Raw genomic sequence first — 23,062 nt, 5'->3', positions numbered from 1 at the left:
ACAATTGTACATTCCTGTCTGGTGTAAAAATAAAAAAGGGAAGATGGCTCAACCGTGGCTATCAAGGGAAATCAGGGATAGCATTAAAGCCAAGGAAGTGGCATACAAATTGGTCAGAAATAGCAGTGAACCCGGGGACTGGGAGAAATTTAGAACTCAGCAGAGGAGGACAAAGGGTTTGATTAGGGCAGGGAAAATGGAGTACGAGAAGAAGCTTGCAGGGAACATTAAGACGGATTGCAAAAGTTTCTATAGATATGTAAATAGAAAAAGGTTAGTAAAGACAAACGTAGGTCCCCTGCAGTCAGAATCAGGGGAAGTCATAACGGGGAACAAAGAAATGGCGGACCAATTGAACAAGTACTTTGGTTCGGTATTCACTGAGGAGGACACAAACAATCTTCCGGATATAAAAGGGGTCGGAGGGTCTAGTAAGGAGGAGGAACTGAGGGAAATCCTTATTAGTCGGGAAATTGTGTTGGGGAAATTGGTGGGATTGAAGGCCGATAAATCCCCAGGGCCTGATGGACTGCATCCCAGAGTACTTAAGGAGGTGGCCTTGGAAATAGTGGATGCATTGACAGTCATTTTCCAACATTCCATTGACTCTGGATCAATTCCTATGGAGTGGAGGGTAGCCAATGTAACCCCACTTTTTAAAAAAGGAGGGAGAGAGAAAACAGGGAATTATAGACCGGTCAGCCTGACATCGGTAGTGGGTAAAATGATGGAATCAATTATTAAGGATGTCACAGCAGTGCATTTGGAAAGAGGTAATATGATAGATCCAAGTCAGCATGGATTTGTGAAAGGGAAATCATGCTTGACAAATCTTCTGGAATTTTTTGAGGATGTTTCCAGTAGAGTGGACAAGGGAGAACCAGTTGATGTGGTATATTTGGACTTTCAGAAGGCTTTCGACAAGGTCCCACACAAGAGATTAATGTGCAAAGTTAAAGCACATGGGATTGGGGGTAGTGTGCTGACATGGATTGAGAACTGGTTGTCAGACAGGAAGCAAAGAGTAGGAGTAAATGGGGACTTTTCAGAATGGCAGGCAGTGACTAGTGGGGTGCCGCAAGGTTCTGTGCTGGGGCCCCAGCTGTTTACACTGTACATTAATGATTTAGACGAGGGGATTAAATGTAGTATCTCCAAATTTGCGGATGACACTAAGTTGGGTGGCAGTGTGAGCTGCGAGGAGGATGCTATGAGGCTGCAGAGTGACTTGGATAGGTTAGGTGAGTGGGCAAATGCATGGCAGATGAAGTATAATGTGGATAAATGTGAGGTTATCCACTTTGGTGGTAAAAACAGAGAGACAGACTATTATCTGAATGGTTACAGATTAGGAAAAGGGGAGGTGCAAAGAGACCTGGGTGTCATGGTACATCAGTCATTGAAGGTTGGCATGCAGGTACAGCAGGCGGTTAAGAAAGCAAATGGCATGTTGGCCTTCATAGCGAGGGGATTTGAGTACAGGGGCAGGGAGGTGTTGCTACAATTGTACAGGGCCTTGGTGAGGCCACACCTGGTGTATTGTGTACAGTTTTAGTCTCCTAACCGGAGGAAGGACATTCTTGCTATTGAGGGAGTGCAGCGAAGGTTCACCAGACTGATTCCCGGGATGGCGGGACTGACCTATCAAGAAAGACTGGATCAACTGGGCTTGTATTCACTGGAGTTCAGAAGAATGAGAGGGGACCTCATAGAAACGTTTAAAATTCTGACGGGGTTTAGACAGGTTAGATGCAGGAAGAATGTTCCCAATGTTGGGGAAGTCCAGAACCAGGGGACACAGTCTAAGGATAAGGGGGAAACCATTTAGGACCGAGATGAGGAGGAATTTCTTCACCCAGAGAGTGGTGAACCTGTGGAATTCTCTACCACAGAAAGTTGTTGATGCCAATTCACTAAATATATTCAAAAAGGAGTTAGATGAAGTCCTTACTACTAGGGGAATCAAGGGGTATGGTGAGAAAGCAGGAATGGGGTACTGAAGTTGCATGTTCAGCCATGAACTCATTGAATGGCGGTGCAGGCTAGAAGGGCCGAATGGCCTACTCCTGCACCTATTTTCTATGTTTCTATGTTTCTATGACTACAGCTAACTCCTTTTTGAATATATTTAGTGAATTGGCCTCAATAACTTTCTGTGGTAGATAATTCCACAGGTTCACCACTCTCTGGGTGAAGAAGTTTCTCCTCATCTCGGTCCTAAATGGCTTACCCCTTATCCTTAGACTGTGACCCCTGGTTCTGGACTTCCCCAACATTGGGAACATTCTTCCTGCATCTAACCTGTCTAAACCCGTCAGAATTTTAAACGTTTCTATGAGATCCCCTCTCATTCTTCTGAACTCTAGTGAATACAAGCCCAGTTGATTTAGTCTTTCTTGATAGGTCAGTCCCGCCATCCCGGGAATCAGTCTGGTGAACCTTCGATGCACTCCCTCAATAGCAAGAATGTCCTTCCTCAAGTTAGGAGACCAAAACTGTACACAATACTCCAGGTATGGCCTCACCAAGGCCCTGTACAACTGTAGTAACACCTCCCTGCCCCTGTACTCAAATCCCCTCGCTATGAAGGCCAACATGCCATTTGCTTTCTTAACCGCCTGCTGTACCTGCATGCCAACCTTCAATGACTGATGTGCCATGACACCCAGGTCTCGTTGCACCTTCCCTTTTCCTAATCTGTCACCATTCAGATAATAGTCTGTCTCTCTGTTTTTACTACCAAAGTAGATAACCTCACATTTATCCACATTATGCTTCATCTGCCATGCATTTGCCCACTCACCTAACCTATCCAAGTCACTCTGCAGCCTCATAGCATCCTCCTCGCAGCTCACACTGCCACCCAACTTAGTGTCATCCGCAAATTTGGAGAATTTAAGTTTCTTACATTTTGGGGATTTTTCAAATTACAAATAAGCATCCAATATTTACATAACGTAGCATTAATATTTTGCACAAAATTCACATTTCTTAAAGTATCAATGTATTACATGCTATCAGCTGAAAGAAATAGCCAGAACCATTATTCATATTTAAAAAATGAGGGATTCATATTGTGTGCAGTGGAGCAGCACAATGAACTGTCAACTCTGGCATCTGAGTTTGAAACCTGTTATTTTTTGACAGAAAGGATGAAAGCCTCCTTTGACCAATGATTGTAAGTGTCCCAAGTGAAATATGTCTGGGCATTCTAAAGGAGCTTTATATTTTCTAAGGAGACTCAGACATGATATTCACACAAGAGAACTGCAATTACAGTGTGCTGCATTCCTCCATTTTATCTGGTGCCACCATTTCTAAAGAAGACCTGTTAGAAGTCAGAGGGCCCGAAATTCAGTACCGCTGGAAAGCTGGTGCTCCCCCAAACTTTTAGAAACATAGAAACATAGAAACATAGAAAATAGGTGCAGGAGCAGGCCATTCAGCCCTTCTAGCCTGCACCGCCATTCAATGAGTTCATGGCTGAACATGAAACTTCAGTACCCCCTTCCTGCTTTCTCGCCATAACCCTTGATCCCCCGAGTAGTAAGGACTTCATCTAACTCCCTTTTGAATATATTTAGTGAATTGGCCTCAACTACTTTCTGTGGTAGAGAATTCCACAGGTTCACCACTCTCTGGGTGAAGAAGTTTCTCCTCATCTCGGTCCTAAATGGCTTACCCCTTATCCTCAGACTGTGACCCCTGGTTATGGACTTCCCCAACATTGGGAACATTCTTTCTGCATCTAACCTGTCTAAACCCGTCAGAATTTTAAACGTTTCTATGAGGTCCCCTCTCATTCTTCTGAACTCCAGTGAATACAAGCCCAATTGATCCAATCTTTCTTGATAGGTCAGTCCCGCCATCCCGGGAATCAGTCTGGTGAACCTTCGCTGCACTCCCTCAATAGCAAGAATGTCCTTCCTCAAGTTAGGAGACCAAAACTGTACACAATACTCCAGGTGTGGCCTCACCAAGGCCCTGTACAACTGTAGCAACACCTCCCTGCCCCTGTATTCAAATCCCCTCGCTATGAAGGCCAACATGCCATTTGCTTTCTTAACCGCCTGCTGTACCTGCATGCCAACCTTCAATGACTGATGTACCATGACACCCAGGTCTCGTTGCACCTTCCCTTTTCCTAATCTGTCACCATTCAGATAATAGTCTGTCTCTCTGTTTTTACCACCAAAGTGGATAACCTCACATTTATCCACATTATACTTCATCTGCCATGCATTTGCCCACTCACCTAACCTATCCAAGTCACTCTGCAGCCTAATAGCATCCTCCTCGCAGCTCACACTGCCACCCAACTTAGTATCATCCGCAAATTTGGAGATACTGCATTTAATCCCCTCGTCTAAATCATTAATGTACAATGTAAACAGCTGGGGCCCCAGCACAGAACCTTGCGGCACTCCACTAGTCACTGCCTGCCATTCTGAAAAGTACCCGTTTACTCCTACTCTTTGCTTCCTGTCTGACAACCAGTTCTCAATCCACGTCAGCACACTACCCCCAATCCCATGTGCTTTAACTTTGCACATTAATCTCTTGTGTGGGACCTTGTCGAAAGCCTTCTGAAAGTCCAAATATACCACATCAACTGGTTCTCCTTTGTCCACTTTACTGGAAACATCCTCAAAAAATTCCAGAAGATTTGTCAAGCATGATTTCCCTTTCACAAATCCATGCTGACTTGGACCTATCATGTCACCATTTTCCAGATGCACTGCTATGACATCCTTAATAATTGATTCCATCATTTTACCCACTACTGAGGTCAGGCTGACCGGTCTATAATTCCCTGTTTTCTCTCTCCCTCCTTTTTTAAAAAGTGGGGTTACATTGGCTACCCTCCACTCCATAGGAACTGATCCAGAGTCAATGGAATGTTGGAAAATGACTGTCAATGCATCCGCTATTTCCAAGGCCACCTCCTTAAGTACTCTAGGATGCAGGCCATCAGGCCCTGGGGATTTATCTGCCTTCAATCCCATCAATTTCCCCAACACAATTTCCCGACTAATAAAGATTTCCCTCAGTTCCTCTTCCTTACTAGACCCTCTGACCCCTTTTATATCCGGAAGGTTGTTTGTATCCTCCTTAGTGAATACCGAACCAAAGTACTTGTTCAATTGATCCGCCATTTCTTTGCTCCCCGTTATGACTTCCCCTGATTCTGACTGCAGGGGACCTACGTTTGTCTTCACCAACCTTTTTCTCTTTACATACCTATAGAAACTTTTGCAATCCGCCTTAATGTTCCCTGCAAGCTTCTTCTCATACTCCATTTTCCCTGTCCTAATCAAACCCTTTGTCCTCCTCTGCTGAGTTCTAAATTTCTCCCAGTCCCCAGGTTCGCTGCTATTTCTGGCCAATTTGTATGCCACTTCCTTGGCTTTAATACTATCCCTGATTTCCCTAGATAGCCACGGTTGAGCCACCTTCCCCTTTTTATTTTTACGCCAGACAGGAATGTACAATTGTTGTACTTCATCCATGCGGTCTCTAAATGTCTGCCATTGCCCATCCACAGTCAACCCCCTAAGTATCATTCGCCAATCTATCCTAGCCAATTCACGCCTCATACCTTCAAAGTTACCCTTCTTTAAGTTCTGGACCATGGTCTCTGAAATTACTGTTTCATTCTCCATCCTAATGCAGAATTCCACCATATTATGGTCACTCTTCCCCAAGGGGCCTCGCACAATGAGATTGCTAATTAATCCTCTCTCATTACACAACACCCAGTCTAAGATGGCCTCCCCCCTAGTTGGTTCCTCAACATATTGGTCTAGAAAACCATCCCTTATGCACTCCAGGAAATCCTCCTCCACCGTATTGCTTCCAGTTTGGCTAGCCCAATCTATGTGCATATTAAAGTCACCCATTATAACTGCTACACCTTTATTGCATGCACCCCTAATTTCCTGTTTGATGCCCTCCCCAACATCCCTATTACTGTTTGGAGGTCTGTACACAACTCCTACTAACGTTTTTTGCCCTTTGGTGTTCTGCAGCTCTACCCATATAGATTCCACATCATCCAAGCTAATGTCTTTCCTAACTATTGCATTAATCTCCTCTTTAACCAGCAATGCTACCCCACCTCCTTTTCCTTTTATTCTATCCTTCCTGAATGTTGAATACCCCTGAATGTTGAGTTCCCAGCCCTGATCATCCTGGAGCCACGTCTCCGTAATCCCAATCACATCATATTTGTTAACATCTATTTGCACAATTAATTCATCCACCTTATTGCGGATACTCCTTGCATTAAGACACAAAGCCTTCAGGCTTGTTTTATTAACACCCTTTGTCCTTTTAGAATTTTGCTGTACAGTGGCCCTTTTTGTTCTTTGCCTTGGGTTTCTCTGCCCTACACTTTTCCTCATCTCCTTTCTGTCTTTTGCTTTTGGCTCCTTTTTGTTTCCCTCTGTCTCCCTGCATTGGTTCCCATCCCCCTGCCATATTAGTTTAAATCCTCCCCAACAGCACTAGCAAACACTCCCCCTAGGACATTGGTTCCAGTCCTGCCCAGGTGCAGACCGTCCGGTTTGTACTGGTCCCACCTCCCCCAGAACCGGTCCCAATGCCCCAGGAATTTGAATCCCTCCCTGCTGCACCACTGCTCAAGCCACGTATTCATCTGCGCTATCCTGCGATTCCTACTCTGACTATCACGTGGCACTGGTAGCAATCCCGAGATTACTACTTTTGAGGTCCTACTTTTTAATTTAGCTCCTAGCTCCTTAAATTCGTTTCGTAGGACCTCATCCCTTTTTTTGCCTATGTCGTTGGTACCAATGTGCACCACGACAACTGGCTGTTCTCCCTCCCATTTCAGAATGTCCTGCACCCGCTCCGAGACATCCTTGACCCTTGCACCAGGGAGGCAACATACCATCCTGGAGTCTCGGTTGCGGCCGCAGAAACGCCTATCTATTCCCCTCACAATTGAATCCCCTATCACTATCGCTCTCCCACTCTTTTTCTTGCCCTCCTGTGCAGCAGAGCCAGCCACGGTGCCATGAACTTGGCTGCTGCTGCCCTCCCCTGATGAGTCATTCCCCTCAACAGTACCCAAAGCGGTGTATCTGTTTTGCAGGGGGATGACCGCAGGGGACCCCTGCACTACCTTCCTTGCTCTACTCTTCCTGCTGGTCTTCCATTCCCTATCTGGCTGTGGACCCTTTCCCTGCGGTAAGACCAACTCACTACACGTGATACTCACGTCATTCTCAGCATCGTGGATGCTCCAGAGTAAATCCACCCTCAGCTCCAATTCCGCAACGCGGACCGTCAGGAGCTGGAGGCGGATACACTTCCCGCACACGTAGTCGTCAGGGACACCGGAAGTGTCCCTGAGTTCCCACATGGTACAGGAGGAGCATAACACACATTAGCGCCGAAATTTTTACCTGGCTGGGCCACCCCATATTCAGCTGCAAAAGTGAACAAATGGATTCCAGCACTAATGAACCCTTCCAACGTGGATTTTTCAGCGATGTGACTGTTTTAAATTGAGCATTATCACCATGAGAAATTCAGCATGCAGGTAAGGGTTTCTAATGAGCCAACTGCTAAAAGGCCAGGGTTTGCAGCAAGACTCTGAGGATGGAAGGAGGTTGGAAGAAGTTTGAAAGGATGGCTGGTGTAAGAGATGCAAGGAGAGCCAACATGTTCAATGATATGGAGTTGGAGACACTGATGGACGGTGTGGAGGTCAGAAGAAGAATACTGATTCCTGACGTGGGGAGACCTGGCAGACAGGCAGTACATAATGCATGGAGGGAGATTGATTGGGAAGTATCAGGCACCTCCATATGTGTAAGGACCCACCCTCCCAGGAGGATGCTGGCCAGTCTGCACCCAGCCCTTCTAGGGTAGTGATGGGTCGACGTCTCCTAGCTCTGGGGCGACGGGGATCCTCGTCCTCCTCCTGCTGTGCCTCCTCCTCCTCCTCCTCCTCAGGTGGTACTGCTGGCTCGACATCCAGCGGCTGTCCCCTCATGATGGCCAGGTTGTGCAGCATGCAGTAGGCCATGACGATTATGGAGACCCGTTGAGGAGAGTACTGCAAGGTGCCACCAGAACAGTCCAGGCACCGGAATCTCTGCTTAAGGATGCCTATGCACTGCTCAATGATGCACCTGGTGGCACAATGAGCATCATTGTATGCATGTCCTGGTGCTGTCCTGGGTTCCGCAGAGAGTGAGTAGCCAAGTGGACAGGATTATGTCTTGTACCTAAGCAGCCAACCGCAATCCTGATTCGGGCTGGTGAAGGCGACGGGCACACTGGTCTGGCGCAGAATGGCTGCTGCCTCCCTTGCTCGCTGCCTGTCTGCACGGTGCTGATGGCGACACCTTCTCCTGCGTGCCGCCCTGCTTCTGACCAGATGTACCAGGTATCGCCCTCCCAACACTCCTCCCATCCTCAGGGTGAACCCTGCCAAGCAGGTCTCTGTAGCCCACAGGACTCCACTAAAGAGTCAGACCTGAAAGTTGTACAATAGTATAGGGGTATGTGCAAACCTCTGAACAGCACTCAGCAGGTTTAATGGAGGCAAAACAATTAATAAAATTATATGAAAAGATAAATACTGCGCATGCTGGAAAATGAAAAAAAAAACATTAATCATTAATAAAACTATATCAAAAGACAAATACTGTGGATGCATGCTGGAAAATGAAATAAAAACAATAATAAGTAATAAAACATTTTACCAAAAGGCCCCAGCGGTGTGGTGTTCGAGCACCGCATCAAAAACCTTGTGGTGGCACAGCCGGGAAAAGTCCTACCTTTTCCTCGGTGAAGTTCTCTGTGGTAGTCCCTTTCCAGCGCCCCGCACGCTGCAGAGCTCACCGCTGGAAACCTTCCTTTACTGCGGCTTCACCGCGCCGTTTCCGGTGAAAGTGAACACCGTTGAAATCCTCCCCGAGCTGAATATGGCTCGGGAGGGAAAAGTATCCGATCACAGCGGCCGATCGATTTTTTCGATCGACCGCCAAACTCTGCGGTAACCGTCCTTATGGGGACGGTGAATTTCGGGCCCAGAGACTCATGCTTGCCACTGAGTGAATCAGGTTCTGTGCTTTTACTTTTAACCAGAAAGCAGACAGTAGCTGACAATACACAGCAAAAAGTTTACTGTCATCTGAACAATGAAGGTCAGTTATTTCTTTCTATAAGTGCAGCTGACATTAGAAGTTTGCCATCAGTTGCACCTTCCAACATAAAACAACTCTAATCCAATTCTTCGTGATGCGAGACAACAGCACAAAAGTGCCCATAATTTAGATAATTGTCAGCTTCACTTGGTGGGAGGGGGGGTGGTGCCATAAACAGGAGCAAAATTTACAAACATACAAAATTCTACTACTCAAAAAGACAATATGGCTGATTTTCCAGTTTTGCTCCTGGGGATCACTCAGTTCCCAGGCACAAAGCAGGGAAAAAAGGGCAGAGATTCATGATCGGGGTCTCATCCCATGCCTTTGTTACCTCCAGACTCGACTATTCCAACGCTCTCCTGGCCGACCTCCCATCTTCTACCTTCCATAAACTTGAGCTCATCCAAAACTCTGCTGCCCACATCCTAACTCACACCAAGTCCTGTTCACCCATCAACCCTGTGCTCATCGACCTACACTAGATCCCGGTCCACCAATGCCTCAAATTTAAAATTTTCATCCTAGTTTTTAAATCCCTCCCTGGCCTTGCCCTTCCCTATCTCTGCAGCTTCCTGCAGTGCCACTACCCTCTGAGAACTCTGTGTTCCTCCAATTCTGGTATCTTGCCCATCCTTGACTTCCTTATTGCATGAGATATATAAACAAAAGTTGAGAAGTAATGGTGAATCAATACAAAACCTTAGTAAAACCACATGTGGAGTACTGTGTGCAGTTTTGGACTCAAAGCTATAGGAAGGATAATGAGGCAACAGAAAGGGTACAGCACAGATTCACTAGGATTCTGCCTGGTATGACGAAAGACAAATATGAAGAAGGACTTGAAAAATTGTGATTGCTTTCCTCCAACGCAAATACCAAGCAGCCTGAGTCCTGTTCTTGAAGGCTCACTCAGTGCACCCTTCCCACAAATAGTCTAACCACCACTCATAGAAAATACCAACCAACAACGATAACCCACCAAAAGCAGGCAAAGACAACAACCCCAGAGGATATTTCTTAACTGGTTGCTGCAACAAGCTTCATAACAATGTAGATACGTGGCTTGGGGCGGGAGGATCTGAACAAACCAATTTTAATTAAATTAATTGCTGGAAATATAAAATGGAATCCTTTTTGAGCGATCTTTTAACTTGGCAGCAAATTCATTAGAACACAAGGACATAGGAACAAGAAAAGGTCATTTGGCCCAGACAGTTCTCTCCATGATACAGGTTCTTTATTAAAATCTGATCTAATCCTTTTGTTAAAAATGTAATTTACCTACTTCTAGGCCAAATCACCCTTACTTTACTGAATCAAGAATGAATACGATTACTTCCAGAATGTGTCAATGGAAAATTAACCACACGTGGTGGCAGACTGTTCCATAAATCAATGACTAAGTTTAAACTAATAGCTTCCAGGGTTAATGATCATGTTCTCTAACTCTTCTATTCTACTTTTGCATAAAGTACCCCTCTACATCAACTTATCTATTTCCTTGATTATTTTCAGAAAATTGAGTCAAATTCACCTTAATCATTTTTTTTAATGAAATAGATTTAAATTGCTTGTGCTCTTCATGAACAAATATATAAAATGTGGAATCATTTTGCTGCACTTCTCTGAATCCTTCTCACTGCCTCAATATCATCTTTATGTATGGTAATCATACCTCGACACAATATTCATCTGTGGTTTTTCTAATGCTTTATAAAATGTCAGAATCACTTCCTTAGATTTATATTCTATGCAACTGCTTGGATAACAGGTCATGTTATTTTTCCTTGCAGCTGGTGTCATACATTTTGCATCGCTATCTGTCAACTCACATTTTTTAATATTAAATGTCATTTATATTCTGAACAGCTCAAGTCTCAGGACTGAACTCTGGGACTCTGCTGATCACAGCTGTCCAATTAGAATTACTACCATTGATCTACCTTTGGTTCCCAATTATGAAGTCAATTTATTATCCAATTTACAACATCCTCCTTGATCATAAGAACTTTCATTTTAGCCACAAGTCTCTTTTGAGGCACTTTGTCAATAGCCTTCTGAAACAAGATTTATTAATTCTATCCACCAATTCTGTTACTTCCTATCCTAGTTCTGTAGCTAATTGTGATGAACTCTTTCAGTGAGACTGCCATGTAGATTTTACATTAATAGGTTAATTTTAATGTTAATTCTTAAATTAATCTACATATGCTAGATTGTGATGTACCGAATTTTTCCCTTAATGGCAGAAAAATTATCTTCCTGTCATTTTGCTAGTTTCATAATTTTCAAGCTGCCAACAAACTGGTTTAATGAGCTGAAGGGAATGAGAGGAAAACTGAAGCAAAATGTCATGGGTAAGATGGACAGATGCCCAACATATCTACTGAAGTGCAAAGTGGTAGATCATAAATCAGCATGGATTTATGAAGGGGAAGTCATGTTTGACAAAGTTGCTGGAGTTCTTTGAGGATGTAACGAACAGAGTGGATAAAGGGGAACCAGTGGACTTCCAGAAGGCATTTGACAAGGTGCACATAAAAGGTTACTGCACAAAATAAAAGTTCACAGGGTTGGGGGTAATATATTAGCATGGATAGAGGATTGGCTAACTAACAGAGAACAGAGAGTCGGGATAAATGGTTCATTCTCTGGCTGGCAACCAGTAACTAGTGGGGTGCCGCAGGGATCAGTGCTGGGATCCCAACTATTTACAATCTATATTAACGACTTGGAAGAAGGGACTGAGTGTAATGTTGCCAAGTTTGCTGACGATACAAAGATGGGAGGAAAAGCAATGTGTGAGGAGGATACAAAAAAATCTGCAAAAGGACATAGAGAGGCTAAGTGAGTGAGCAAAAATTTGGCAGATGGCGTATAATGTTGGAAAGTGTGAGGTCATACACTTCGGCAGAAAAAAAAATCAAAGAGCAAGTTATTATTTAAATGGAGAAAGATTGCAAAGTGCTGCAATACAGCGGGATCTAGGGGTACTTATGCATGAAACACAAAAGCACAGTATGCAGGTACAGCAAGTGATCAGGAAGGCCAATGGTATCTTGGTCTTTATTGCAAAGGGGATGGAGTATAAAAGTAGGGTAGTCTTGCTATAGCTAAATAAGGTATTGGTGAGGTCACACCTGGAATACTGCGTGCAGTTTTGGTTTCCATATTTATGAAAGAATATACTTGCTTTGGAGGCAGTTCAGAGAAGATCCACTAGGTTGATTCTGGGGATGAGGGGGTTGACATATGAGGAAATGTTGAGTAGTTTGGGCCTCGACTCATTGGAATTCAGAAGAATGAGAGGTGATCTTATCGAAACATAAAAGATTATGAGGGGGCTTGACAAGGTGGATGCAGAGAGGATGTTTCCACTGATAGGGGAGACTAGAACTAGAGGGCATGATCTTAGAATAAGGGGCCGTCCATTTAAAACAGAAAATGAGGAGAAATTTCTTCTCTCAGAGAGTTGTAAATCTGTGGAATTCACTGCCTCAGAGAACTGTGGAAGCTGGGACATTGAATAAATTTAAGACAGAAATAAACAGTGGAGCTAAGTCCATGATCAGATCAGCCATGATCTTACTGAATGGCGGAGCAGGCTTGAGGGGCCGTATGGCCTACTCCTGTTCCTATTTCTTAAGTTATGTTTTTATCTCAGCTGACTGATTAATTCAGAGTAAATCAGAGTAGTACTTTGACTATCTGCAGCTGAATATGTCCACTAAACCCAAGGAGTAATATTAAAACCTCTTCTCCACATAGCTACTAAAATTCATCACTTTTTTTGCAAAAAAAAAGTAAAAGACTTGCATTTATATAATGCCCTTCATGATCTCAGGATGTCCCAAAGCGTTTTACAACCAATGAAATACTTTTAAAGTATAATCACTGTTGTAATGTAGGCAATTTGTACACAGCAAAGTCCCACAAATAGCAATATGATAATGAGCATATAATCTGTTTTATCAATGTGGTTGAGGAATAAATATTGGCCAGGACTCCAGGGAAAACTCCCCAGCTCTTCTTCAAATACCGTCAGGTTATCTTTTATGTCACCTTTGGTCTCATCCGAAAGACGGCACCCGAGACAGTGCAGCACTTCCTCAGTAGTGCATCATCATCATCATAGGCGATCCCTGTGTTGAGGATGACTTGCTTCCACACCAAAAAGGGATGAGTTTACAGCTGTTTCAATGGACCTAATATTCCAGGTCCCGAACTACATCCTGAAGGGTGGAAGATGCCTGTGTGTGGATTTTTTTAACATGCAGTGGCCGTTGCACACCAGCCACCACACGGGCTTGACAGAGCGAGGTCTTGATCCAGTGGTAAGGATTAACCAAGACGACTGGAAACCAGCTCTGCTGCACGGACCTAGTGCGCACACAATCGCAGTGTGGGCTGGCCCATGCTGCCCCTGGGCTCTCGCCTCTTCTGGGCCCCGAACTCTCGCCTCTCCTGGGCCCCGAGCGCGTCGCTCCACAATCATTCGCCGCTCCTGCGTCCCAACCTTGCCGCTCCTACTGTACCTGCCCACATTCCAATCACCAACCTGGACCTTGATGACATCCAATCCAGTTGCCCTCTTCGCTGCCGTCGCCCTCCTGCACCAGCCCGTGCTGTATCTTGCAGTGGTATGCCACCATGCTGCTCCAGGCCGCCACTCGCCTTTTATGGCCCTGACCTGCCGCTGATGATCTCTCGCAGGTCGGGGCTGCCACGTGCTCCAGCCCGCTGCTCGCCGCTCCTTTCATGGCCCTGACCTGCCTGTGAGAGACTCAGTAGTGCACTGAGAGGTCAGCCTAGATTATGTGCCCAAGTCTCTGGAGTACAACAATCCAAGAGAAATGACCTTTCTGAGAAATGCTGTATTCGAATATCTCTATATATTTGTTCTTCACTCTATTACAGCCATACAAGTAATGTCCATACATCTTTGACAGCTTTCAGATTTTACAGCAATATTTTTCGAAATGAAATTTTCACGGCTCTGGAGATGTAACTTCTGAAGTAAAATGTTCCAAGACCAATTAGTTCATAGTTATTATTAAATGTGCAAAAGATAGGAAAATGGATAACAGGTGCGCAGTCGTATTATGCATACAGGGAGTGCTTTCTATTATTTCTGTCACTGAATTGGAATAACTTACTGGTATTTGTGTGCATGTGGATGCATTGAACAAGAGCATTCCTATATCTTCAATTCTTATGCTTGTGTTAGTAAAGTTCAAAAAATCGATTACCATGCATTTGCTTTCTGATACGAATAATGTAAAAGTTGTGAAAAAATATTTAGTAGCTTTGTATGAGGCTATGCCAGTAGTCAAAATAATAGATCTAAAATGATTTTTTTTCTTTGCAGGTTGTATGTATTGTCAATTTGATACATTTTTCTGAAATATAGAAATTCATCGTTATCTTCATCGGCTGACTATGGTCGCAGCTCCTGTGAGAAAATTAGGAGCCTTACATTTTAGATGTTACACGATAGAATGGCAAAATGACCTGTTTATTTACAAAAGCAAAATACTGTGGATGCTGGAAATCTGAACTAAAAAAGAAAATGCTAGAAATGCTCAGCAGGGCAGGCAGCATCTGTGGAGAGAGAAACAGAGTTAACATTTCAGGTCGATGACCCTTCATCAGAACTGGAAAAGGTGAGAGACGTAACAGGTTTTTAAGCAAGTGCAAGGGCAGGGAAAGGGGGAGGGGAGGAAAGAACAAAAGGGAAGGTCTGCGATAGGGTGGAAGGCAGATGTGACTAAGGGACAAAAGAGATGATGGTGCAAGGCAAAAGGAGATGGTAATGGGGCAAGGTAAGAAACAAAAGATGAATCTAGATAGGGTGTAAATGGCGATGGCAGAATCATCAACAGCTGCCATGGGAAAGAGCAAAAAACAGAAAAAAACCCAGAAAAAAAATAGGAGCAGGGGTTATGGTCTGAACTCGATGTTGAGTCCAGAAGGCTGTAAAATGCCGAAACAAAAGATGAGGTGCTGTTCCTTGCGCTTACGTTGCGCTTCTTTGTAACAGTGCAAGAGGCGGAGGAGAGGTGAAACAGCGATTTACTTGTACTTCTTTCAATTTAGTATACCGTATTCGCTGCTCACGATGCAGTCTTCTCTACACTAGGGAGAACGAGCGCAGATTGGGTGCCGTTCAGTCCAAAGCGTGGCACCGAGCATCCAGTCGCCTGTCACTTTAATTCTCCGCTCCACCCGCACTCTGATCTCTCCATCCTTGGCTTCTTCCAATGAAGCTCAACGTAAACTTGAGGAATGGCACCTCTTCTTGCGTTTAGGTGGAGCAGGGTGTGACCGGTTACCACCGCTGGTAAACTCCTGCGGAACTTAACAGGAGTCGTTAGCGGTGCCCGGGTGAAAAGTCGTTTGCGCCCCATTAGCGCCCCTGGGGGCAAACGACCCGAATTTCTCCCCCTTAATTTTTTGCATTGTAGATGGTTGAGGTTGCACTAGAGAACTCACCCTTTAAGCTTGTGAGTTCATTTATGTGATTATGGCTGTACAATGTTTAGTTAATATTTAAACAGTTGAACTAAAACCATAAACTTGCTTGGGTGAGGAGATGCCACAAGTGAGAACATTGTTTTCCTTATTACCCTGTAGTCAATAGCTGTCAGATGTAATGGGGATAAATAGTGCAGGAAGCTGCAGAAGTCCCTGATAACGTTGCATGAAGTCTGAGGCTCCCCACATCTGAAGAAGTTCAAGGGGCTGAGGCTATTCCAGACAGAGAAGCTTGCAGGGTCAGCTCCATGCATCACAGAGGCAGCAAGGAAACAGGAAGCAGCACATCACATGATTCTAGGGGTTTCACAGTCCAGAAAGGCCTCAACTCATTGGAATTCAGAAGAATGAGAGGTGATCTTATCGAAACTTATAAGATACTGAGGGGGTTCATCAAGGTGGATACAGAGAGGATATTTCCACTCATAGGGGAAACTAAAACTAGGGGGCATAGTCTCAGAATAAGTGGCTGCCCATTTAAAACGGAGATGAGGAGGAATTTCTTCACTCAGAGGGTTGTGGGTCTATGGAATTTTGTGCCCCAGAGAGCTGTGGAGGCTGGGTCATTGAATATATTTAAGGCGGAGATAGACAGATTTTTGAATGATAAGGGAATAAAGGGCTATGGGGAATGGGCAGGGAAGTGGAGCGGGGTACATGACCAGATCAGTCATGATCTTATTAAATGGCGGAGCAGGTTCGAGGGGTAAATGGCCTACTCCTGCTCCTATTTCTTATATTAATGGAGTAGTACAAACCAAAGGTTGGGGGGGGGGGGGGGAACAAGGGGAGGGGGTTGGGGGCAGTCAAAGAAGGTACAGCTGGCTGACTACACCTGAGAGACCAGAGAAAGGTAGACTGAAAGTTCACTCCTCATCTCAAAAACTGAATTTAAATGGCCTGAGAAGGTGCTCGGCCGCCCAGGAGAGCACGAGGTGTTCAGAAGTAGGTCTGCACCATGTCTTAGTGGCGAATTGTGAGCCATGAGAGTGAGTGTTAGTAGGTTAGTTACATAAGAATTAGGAGCAGGAGTAGGCCATTCGGCCCCTAGAGCCTTCTCCGCTATTCAATAAGATCATAGCTGATCTTCTACCTCAACTTCACTTTCCTCTCCACGTTGTACAGAGGAAGCAGCTGTCTTATCTGCTCAGGTAGAAGATATGGGAGACCACACTGACCAGTTGGGATAGATCAAGCTTTTCATCGGCTGTGGCTACATTATCTCGTGGCAGATGGATAGATGGAGGTAGCCAGTGGTGCAATCAGGGTCAACACCTATCTACCGTCCAGGGACAAAGCTGGGGTTTTGGTGCACTGACCGCAGGAGCTGCTCTGGTAATTCGGGGGCCGCCAGAAAGCTAGGCATAACCTACCACATAATACATGTCTGTAACTCCCTCCGTATCTACACCATTTCCTGCCAAGACATTAAACGGCACGGATGAATAAGCTCACACTTCCAAGCCAACCAAAATATTCTTGTCAAACTGTCGATACTGGTGATTCTGTGGTTATCCACAGTACCAAAATACAGGCAATGTCATCCTTTATGCAATGGCAATCCTTCAACAGGCTGCTGGGTAAGTGGGCCAAGGGATCACAGATGCCAGGCACATCTCTCGACAGCTCGTAGAATCTGAGGCCCATTAATATTCAAGGTGGTGCACTTATTGAGGAGCACAGTGTTTTCACACGTGAGCCAGTTGGCCACCTGTGGAAGCAAGTCATCCTTGATTCGAGGGACTGCCTATGATGATGATGATGATACATGAGGGACCTACACAGGGGTCGGGAGTTATTCCACATTAGGATTTTTGTTGACCTATTTCCCAATTTGGACCCTACATGAGTCAAGCAGATGACACAAACCCCCAGTGCCACAGTCGCTTCAGGACTGCATTATTGTGCACTGGACATCAAGCAAGCCTCAGTACCCTATAATGTGGGTATGCTGCCATTCAATGGACATCAGTGCTAATGATGCAAAACATCACATTATCAGACCCATAGCTTTCTTTCTTAAAATTTCTTGTCCTGATAAGAACATCCTAATCTGTTATTTTTTGGTGGTTTGTCACATAACGCTGACTGGTGTCTCCTGGGAAACCTGAAAATGGTTCACAAAACCGAGGCAGGCTGGTTAAAATTGACAGAATGTTTCTCGTGTCTGATTAATCCAACCTACTGTTGTAGAGACGTAGGGCTAGACTTTCCACTCCTGATCGCCCATCTATCGCCCATATAAAAGTGAAAAGTCGGGCTGGTAGTGTAGGTGACTTTGTCCCAAAGCTTTAGCATCAAGAAGTTGAACACAAAGAATCTTTAGCTCGGGAAAAATTAACTGACACAATGGAACAAGATGGGAGCAGGAGTGCACACACAACACTACCCATATGGAACATCATGATGACATTTCACATGCCTGCTCATTGCATTATTTTCCAGGAATCTATTGAACCAGGCTATTGCTCTAAGATGTGTAGAGGATGTGAAATGAAGATTGATTTTGCTCATACTATCTAGATTTAAACTCAGATCCCAGCAGTGGCAAGGAAATGTTACAACTCACCGTACTATTGACTCTCCAAATTAAGTTTGTTTTTTAAATGCACAATACAGTGTTACTCTACTTAATAACCGGACATCTGAGTACAATCTGACTCAATTTGCTTATCTATACTCAGCCTAGTTAAAGTGGCAGCTGTAATTTTCCTCCAATTATTTTGTTATTTTTGTCTCATTTTAATATTCCTAAAAAGGTTTATGGCAGTTTTACCTTTTCACTTTCTTCATCTTGCCCAAAATAAAGAGTGCGCTCTGGCAGTGTGAGTCCATCTTGGTCAATCTAGAAAACATTGCAATAAATTAATTTCACTTTTACATTTTATTAATCTGAAGTGTTAATGATGGCTTTTCTCCAAAAATACACATGATTCGCCAGTTAATAATTTTTTCAATAGCTTTTTGAAACAAATGCTCCATCACTCATAAGGTGAGTTAATATTTGTGAATATTAAAAAGGTTAACAATGGGTTGGATCCTATATTACTAATTATGAGCTTGTAAATTTTAGCAGTAAAATAATTTTAAAATGTGCATCAAAATAATTGTTGCTGGGTTGTAAAAAGTGGGATTCTCGAAGACTGGAAAAAGAGTGGTGGGGTTTCTCGGTTTTACTGTAACAAGTTTAATTAAAACATGACCAGGAATAAATGTATGATTGTTGCTATACAAAAAACATACTTTATTTGTCTGTAAACCAGTGAAGACGAGAACTTTATTATCAGTTGTATATCTTATCTGAATTTTTTTACTCTAAAATTTCAATGCTTATCATATTGTGCCCCTTTATCAAATGGTAACTGGTCTGGTTGAGGGAGTGCAATATATATTAACTATACTTACGTTTAGAGATAACATTAATAATATGTGATACAATACAAATATATTCAGAGAACAAAAATTAAATGATCAAGACTAAAAAAATACTGCAGTATATTTTGCTTTTCAAAGAGAACAATTTATTCTTATTTTCCTAAATTTTACTGGGCATTAATCAAAATGGCAACCAGTGAGTGTATTCCTTCTGTCAGATTCGTGAAATATGAATTTGAGTGTTTTAATGGTAAAAAAAACTGGTCAATCACAATGTACCTGTAATTATACTGGTTTCATATTTATCAAGCAGCTAATTAGCTGCTTAACTGGTCTCAGTCCCAAACGTCATTAATCCACTATGTAGTGGCAGCAGTACGCAAAACTAAAGCACTTACAAAATCAGATTGAAATGTTTGGAAATTCAGATTTACTGTCCATGCTGCAGAGGTTCAAGTAGATGATATCATGGAGATGTATGCACACTGAAGAAGGAATGAAGTACCTGTACCATAATTGGCTAATGACCCATCTATCTGGATATGTGGAGAAACACCATATGTAGAATTGGATTTACATATTTGTTATTGGAGAAACTTATTTTAATGCAGTGCATTTATGTAACATTTTTCTTCTTAAATGTAATTTTAATATGTTGGAGTATTAGTCATATAGTGGAAATTAAATCCACCATATGTTATCAATATTCTAGAACACCTGCATGTAACACAACTGTTTATTGATTGACAGTCATGTAAACTATATAATTCGTTTCATTTTACAAAAATAACTACAATACCAATAACTAAATGAAAGTATTCATAGTTATAACTGAAAACCATTGAGGGTTTCAAGTAGAAGAAATGTAACATTAAGAGTTTCATAAATTATTTCATAAAATTTGTAAAGTATCTAGTGTGCTAATAATATATATGATGGTAAATATACTTGTTTGCTTATATATTTTAATATTTGCGCCAGGATTACAAATCCACTATCCTGCCCTATCCCCATATCTCTTGATTCCCATGGTGTCTAAAAATCTATTTATCTCAGTCTTGAATCTACTCAACATCTCAGCATTCTCAGCCATTTGGGGTAGAGAATTGCAAAGGTTCGCAACCCTCTGAGTGAAGAAATTTCTCCTTATCTCAGTCCCAAATGGCCAACCCCTTATTCTGAGTCTGTGACCCCTGGTTCAGGGGAAACAGCCTCTCAGTGTCTACCCAGTCAAGCCCTCTAAGAATGCTATATATTTCAATGAGGTCACCTCTCATTCTTCTAAACTCCAGAAAGTAGAGGCCCATTCTACTCGATCTCTTCTCATAGAATAACCCTCTCATCCCAGGAATCAATTTAGTTGGATAGTTATTAGTAAATTTAATTATGTTCAAAAAAAACTCACACTTAGAAGATCACACTCATCTAGCAAGAGTTGGATCAATAAGGGGAATGAAGCCAAGTTCCACTTAGATCTGCCACTGATTATTTTTCAACAATAACTACTAACTGTGTTCACTGGTTAAAATGGTCTGGTCTGGTCTCGTACACCATTCTGTTTATTACCACATCAGTTAACTCATCATATCACTTCATTGTTTATCTCATTTTCATGACCCTGTTCCAGCCCTATTCCCAAGTGCCACCATGGTCCAGTCCCACTCAAATGAGGACTCATGCCTTGGTCCAGTTCCCAAGTGCTACCCACAGCCCGATCTTACTCTTGTGCCTGATCCAGGTGCTACTAAGTGTGCCCTTATAATCTGAACCCTCCACTCCTGTTAGCTTTCTCATGCATAGTCTCGCTCATCTGTAGAGCCAACAAGAATGAGTCAGTATTGTAACATAATTTTGGAAAATGATTTAAATATAAAGTTCTTTTTTAATTAGCAAGTGATTTGGAAGCTGTTACTATTTTCCTGGAAAATGCACTTGCCTTTTGAAAGCAACTGCAAATAGTAGTTACATAATATTGGTATAAATTCAAGAAACAGCCTCAAGACATAACAGTCAACCTGCTGAGCAGCACATTGCCGATGCAGGAGATGAATTCTGCAGGGAGAAAGTAGCACACTCTGAAAAGTAATGGGGTGGTTGTTTACTTGTAAATCAGGTAAAACAATGGAATTGATTATCAAGAATAAACTTGAGGCTTAGCTGTATAATAATAACTACACAAGAGGCACCCAATATGGCTTCAGAACGGGAAGAAATGCCTGACTAACTGTCTTAACTTTGTTTGAGGAAGTGACGTCCCAAGTGGACTGAGAAAAACTCTACAATGTTGTCTATTGAGACTTCCAAAAAGCTTTTGACAACATTTTGCACAGAGAACCTCTAATTAAGCTACAATACAAAATCTCGGAAAGGCTAAGAAATTTAATAAAGGGTGGGAGATAGCAGGGATTATTAGGGAATAATTAGGGAATTATTGCTGGGATAGTTATGGTGGTAGGGCAGTGGAGTCCAGTGCCCCATCGATCAGTATTGGTGCCCCATACTGTTTTTAATTTGCATCACTGATCTGAATTCAAAAACTCAGTGGAAACTTTTCCAATGCACAGAGGATACTAAACTAGAAGTAGCAGTTGGGAGACATAGTAACAACGGTTGGTCATTCAGCCCCTTGAGCCCAGTCTGACATTCAATGAGATTGTGACTGGTCTATATCCTAACTTCATTTATCTGCCTCGGGTCCATATCCCTTAATACCCATGGCTAGCAAAGATCTATTAATCTCAGATTTAAATGTATTAATTGAGCTAGCATTTACAGCTTTTTTACATAAGTACGTCATGAACAAGGGTGAAGTTGAAAGAGATAAAGAAAGAAACTTACATTTATACAACACATTATCGCATCATAAAATCATAGAGATTTACAGGACGGAAGGAGGCCATTTCAGCCCATTGTGTCTGCGCCTTCCAACAAAGAGCTATCCAGCTTAATCCCACTTTCCAGCTATAGGCCTGTAGCCCTGTTACAGCACTTCAGGTGCATATCCAAGTACTTTTTAAATGTGGTGAGGGTTTCTGCCTCCACAACCCTTTCAGACAGTGAGTTCCAGACCCCCACCACCCTCTGGGTGAAAAAGATTCCCCTCAAATCCCCTCTAAACCCCCTACCAATTATTTTAAATCTATGCCCCCTGGTTGTTGACCCCCCTGCTAAGGGAAATATACTCTATTTAGGCCCCTCATAATTTTATACACCTAACTAAGGTCTCCCCTTAGCCTCATCTGTTCCAAAGAAAGTAAACCCAGCCTGTCCAATCTTTCCTCATTGCTAAAATTTTTCAGTCCAGGCAACATCCTCGTAAATCTCCTCTGTACCCTCTGTAGTGCAATCACATCCTTCCTGCAATGTGGTGACCAGAACTGCACACAGTACTCTAGCTGTGGCCTAACTAGTGTTTTATACAGTTCAAGCATAACCTCCCTGCTCTTGTATTCTATGCCTCAGCTAATAAAGGCAAGTATTCCGTATACTTTCTTAACCACCTTATCTACCTGGCCTGCTACCTTCAGGGATCTGTGAACATGCACTCCAAGGTCCCTTTGTTCCGCTACATTTCTCAGTGTCCTAACATTTAATGTGTATTCCCTTGCCTTGATAGCCCTCCCCAAATGCATAATCTCACGCTTCTCCTGATTTAATTCCATTTGCCACTGTTCTACCCACCTGACCAGTTCAATGATATCATCCTGCAGTCTACAGCTTTCTTCTTCATCATCAATCACACAGCCAATTTTTGTATCATCTGCAAACTTCTTAATCATACGAGGGACTGCCTATGATGATGATGATGCTCGGCCATTTCTCTGTACAGGTGCTAATTGACATGTGGTGTATTTCCTGCATTTTCTATTTTATGCCAGATTTTTAGTATTTGCAGTTTTTCTTTTATTCTATTTGCATTATTGATTACTGATTCTGAAGTCAACTAATGGCCTAGTGCCAGTTTGGTT

The 23,062-nt window shown here is 43.1% G+C and overlaps 1 protein-coding gene across 1 annotated transcript in view; it reads right to left on the bottom strand.

The window, feature by feature from the left end:
• The window catches only part of LOC139265316 (endothelin-converting enzyme-like 1), a 103,919-nt gene that overhangs the window by 61,777 nt on the left and 19,080 nt on the right, over positions 1-23,062 (bottom strand). The window contains exon 3 of the mRNA XM_070882284.1: positions 18,496-18,564. Within this exon, the coding sequence (XP_070738385.1) occupies positions 18,496-18,564 (69 nt within the window). The remainder of the gene's footprint in view (positions 1-18,495; positions 18,565-23,062) is intronic.

Source organism: Pristiophorus japonicus, chromosome 6, assembly GCF_044704955.1.
Source record: "Pristiophorus japonicus isolate sPriJap1 chromosome 6, sPriJap1.hap1, whole genome shotgun sequence".
NCBI lineage: Eukaryota > Metazoa > Chordata > Chondrichthyes > Pristiophoridae > Pristiophorus > Pristiophorus japonicus.
The sequence above is the reverse complement of the archived record's forward strand: the minus strand, read 5'-3'. Positions and strand labels throughout refer to the sequence as shown.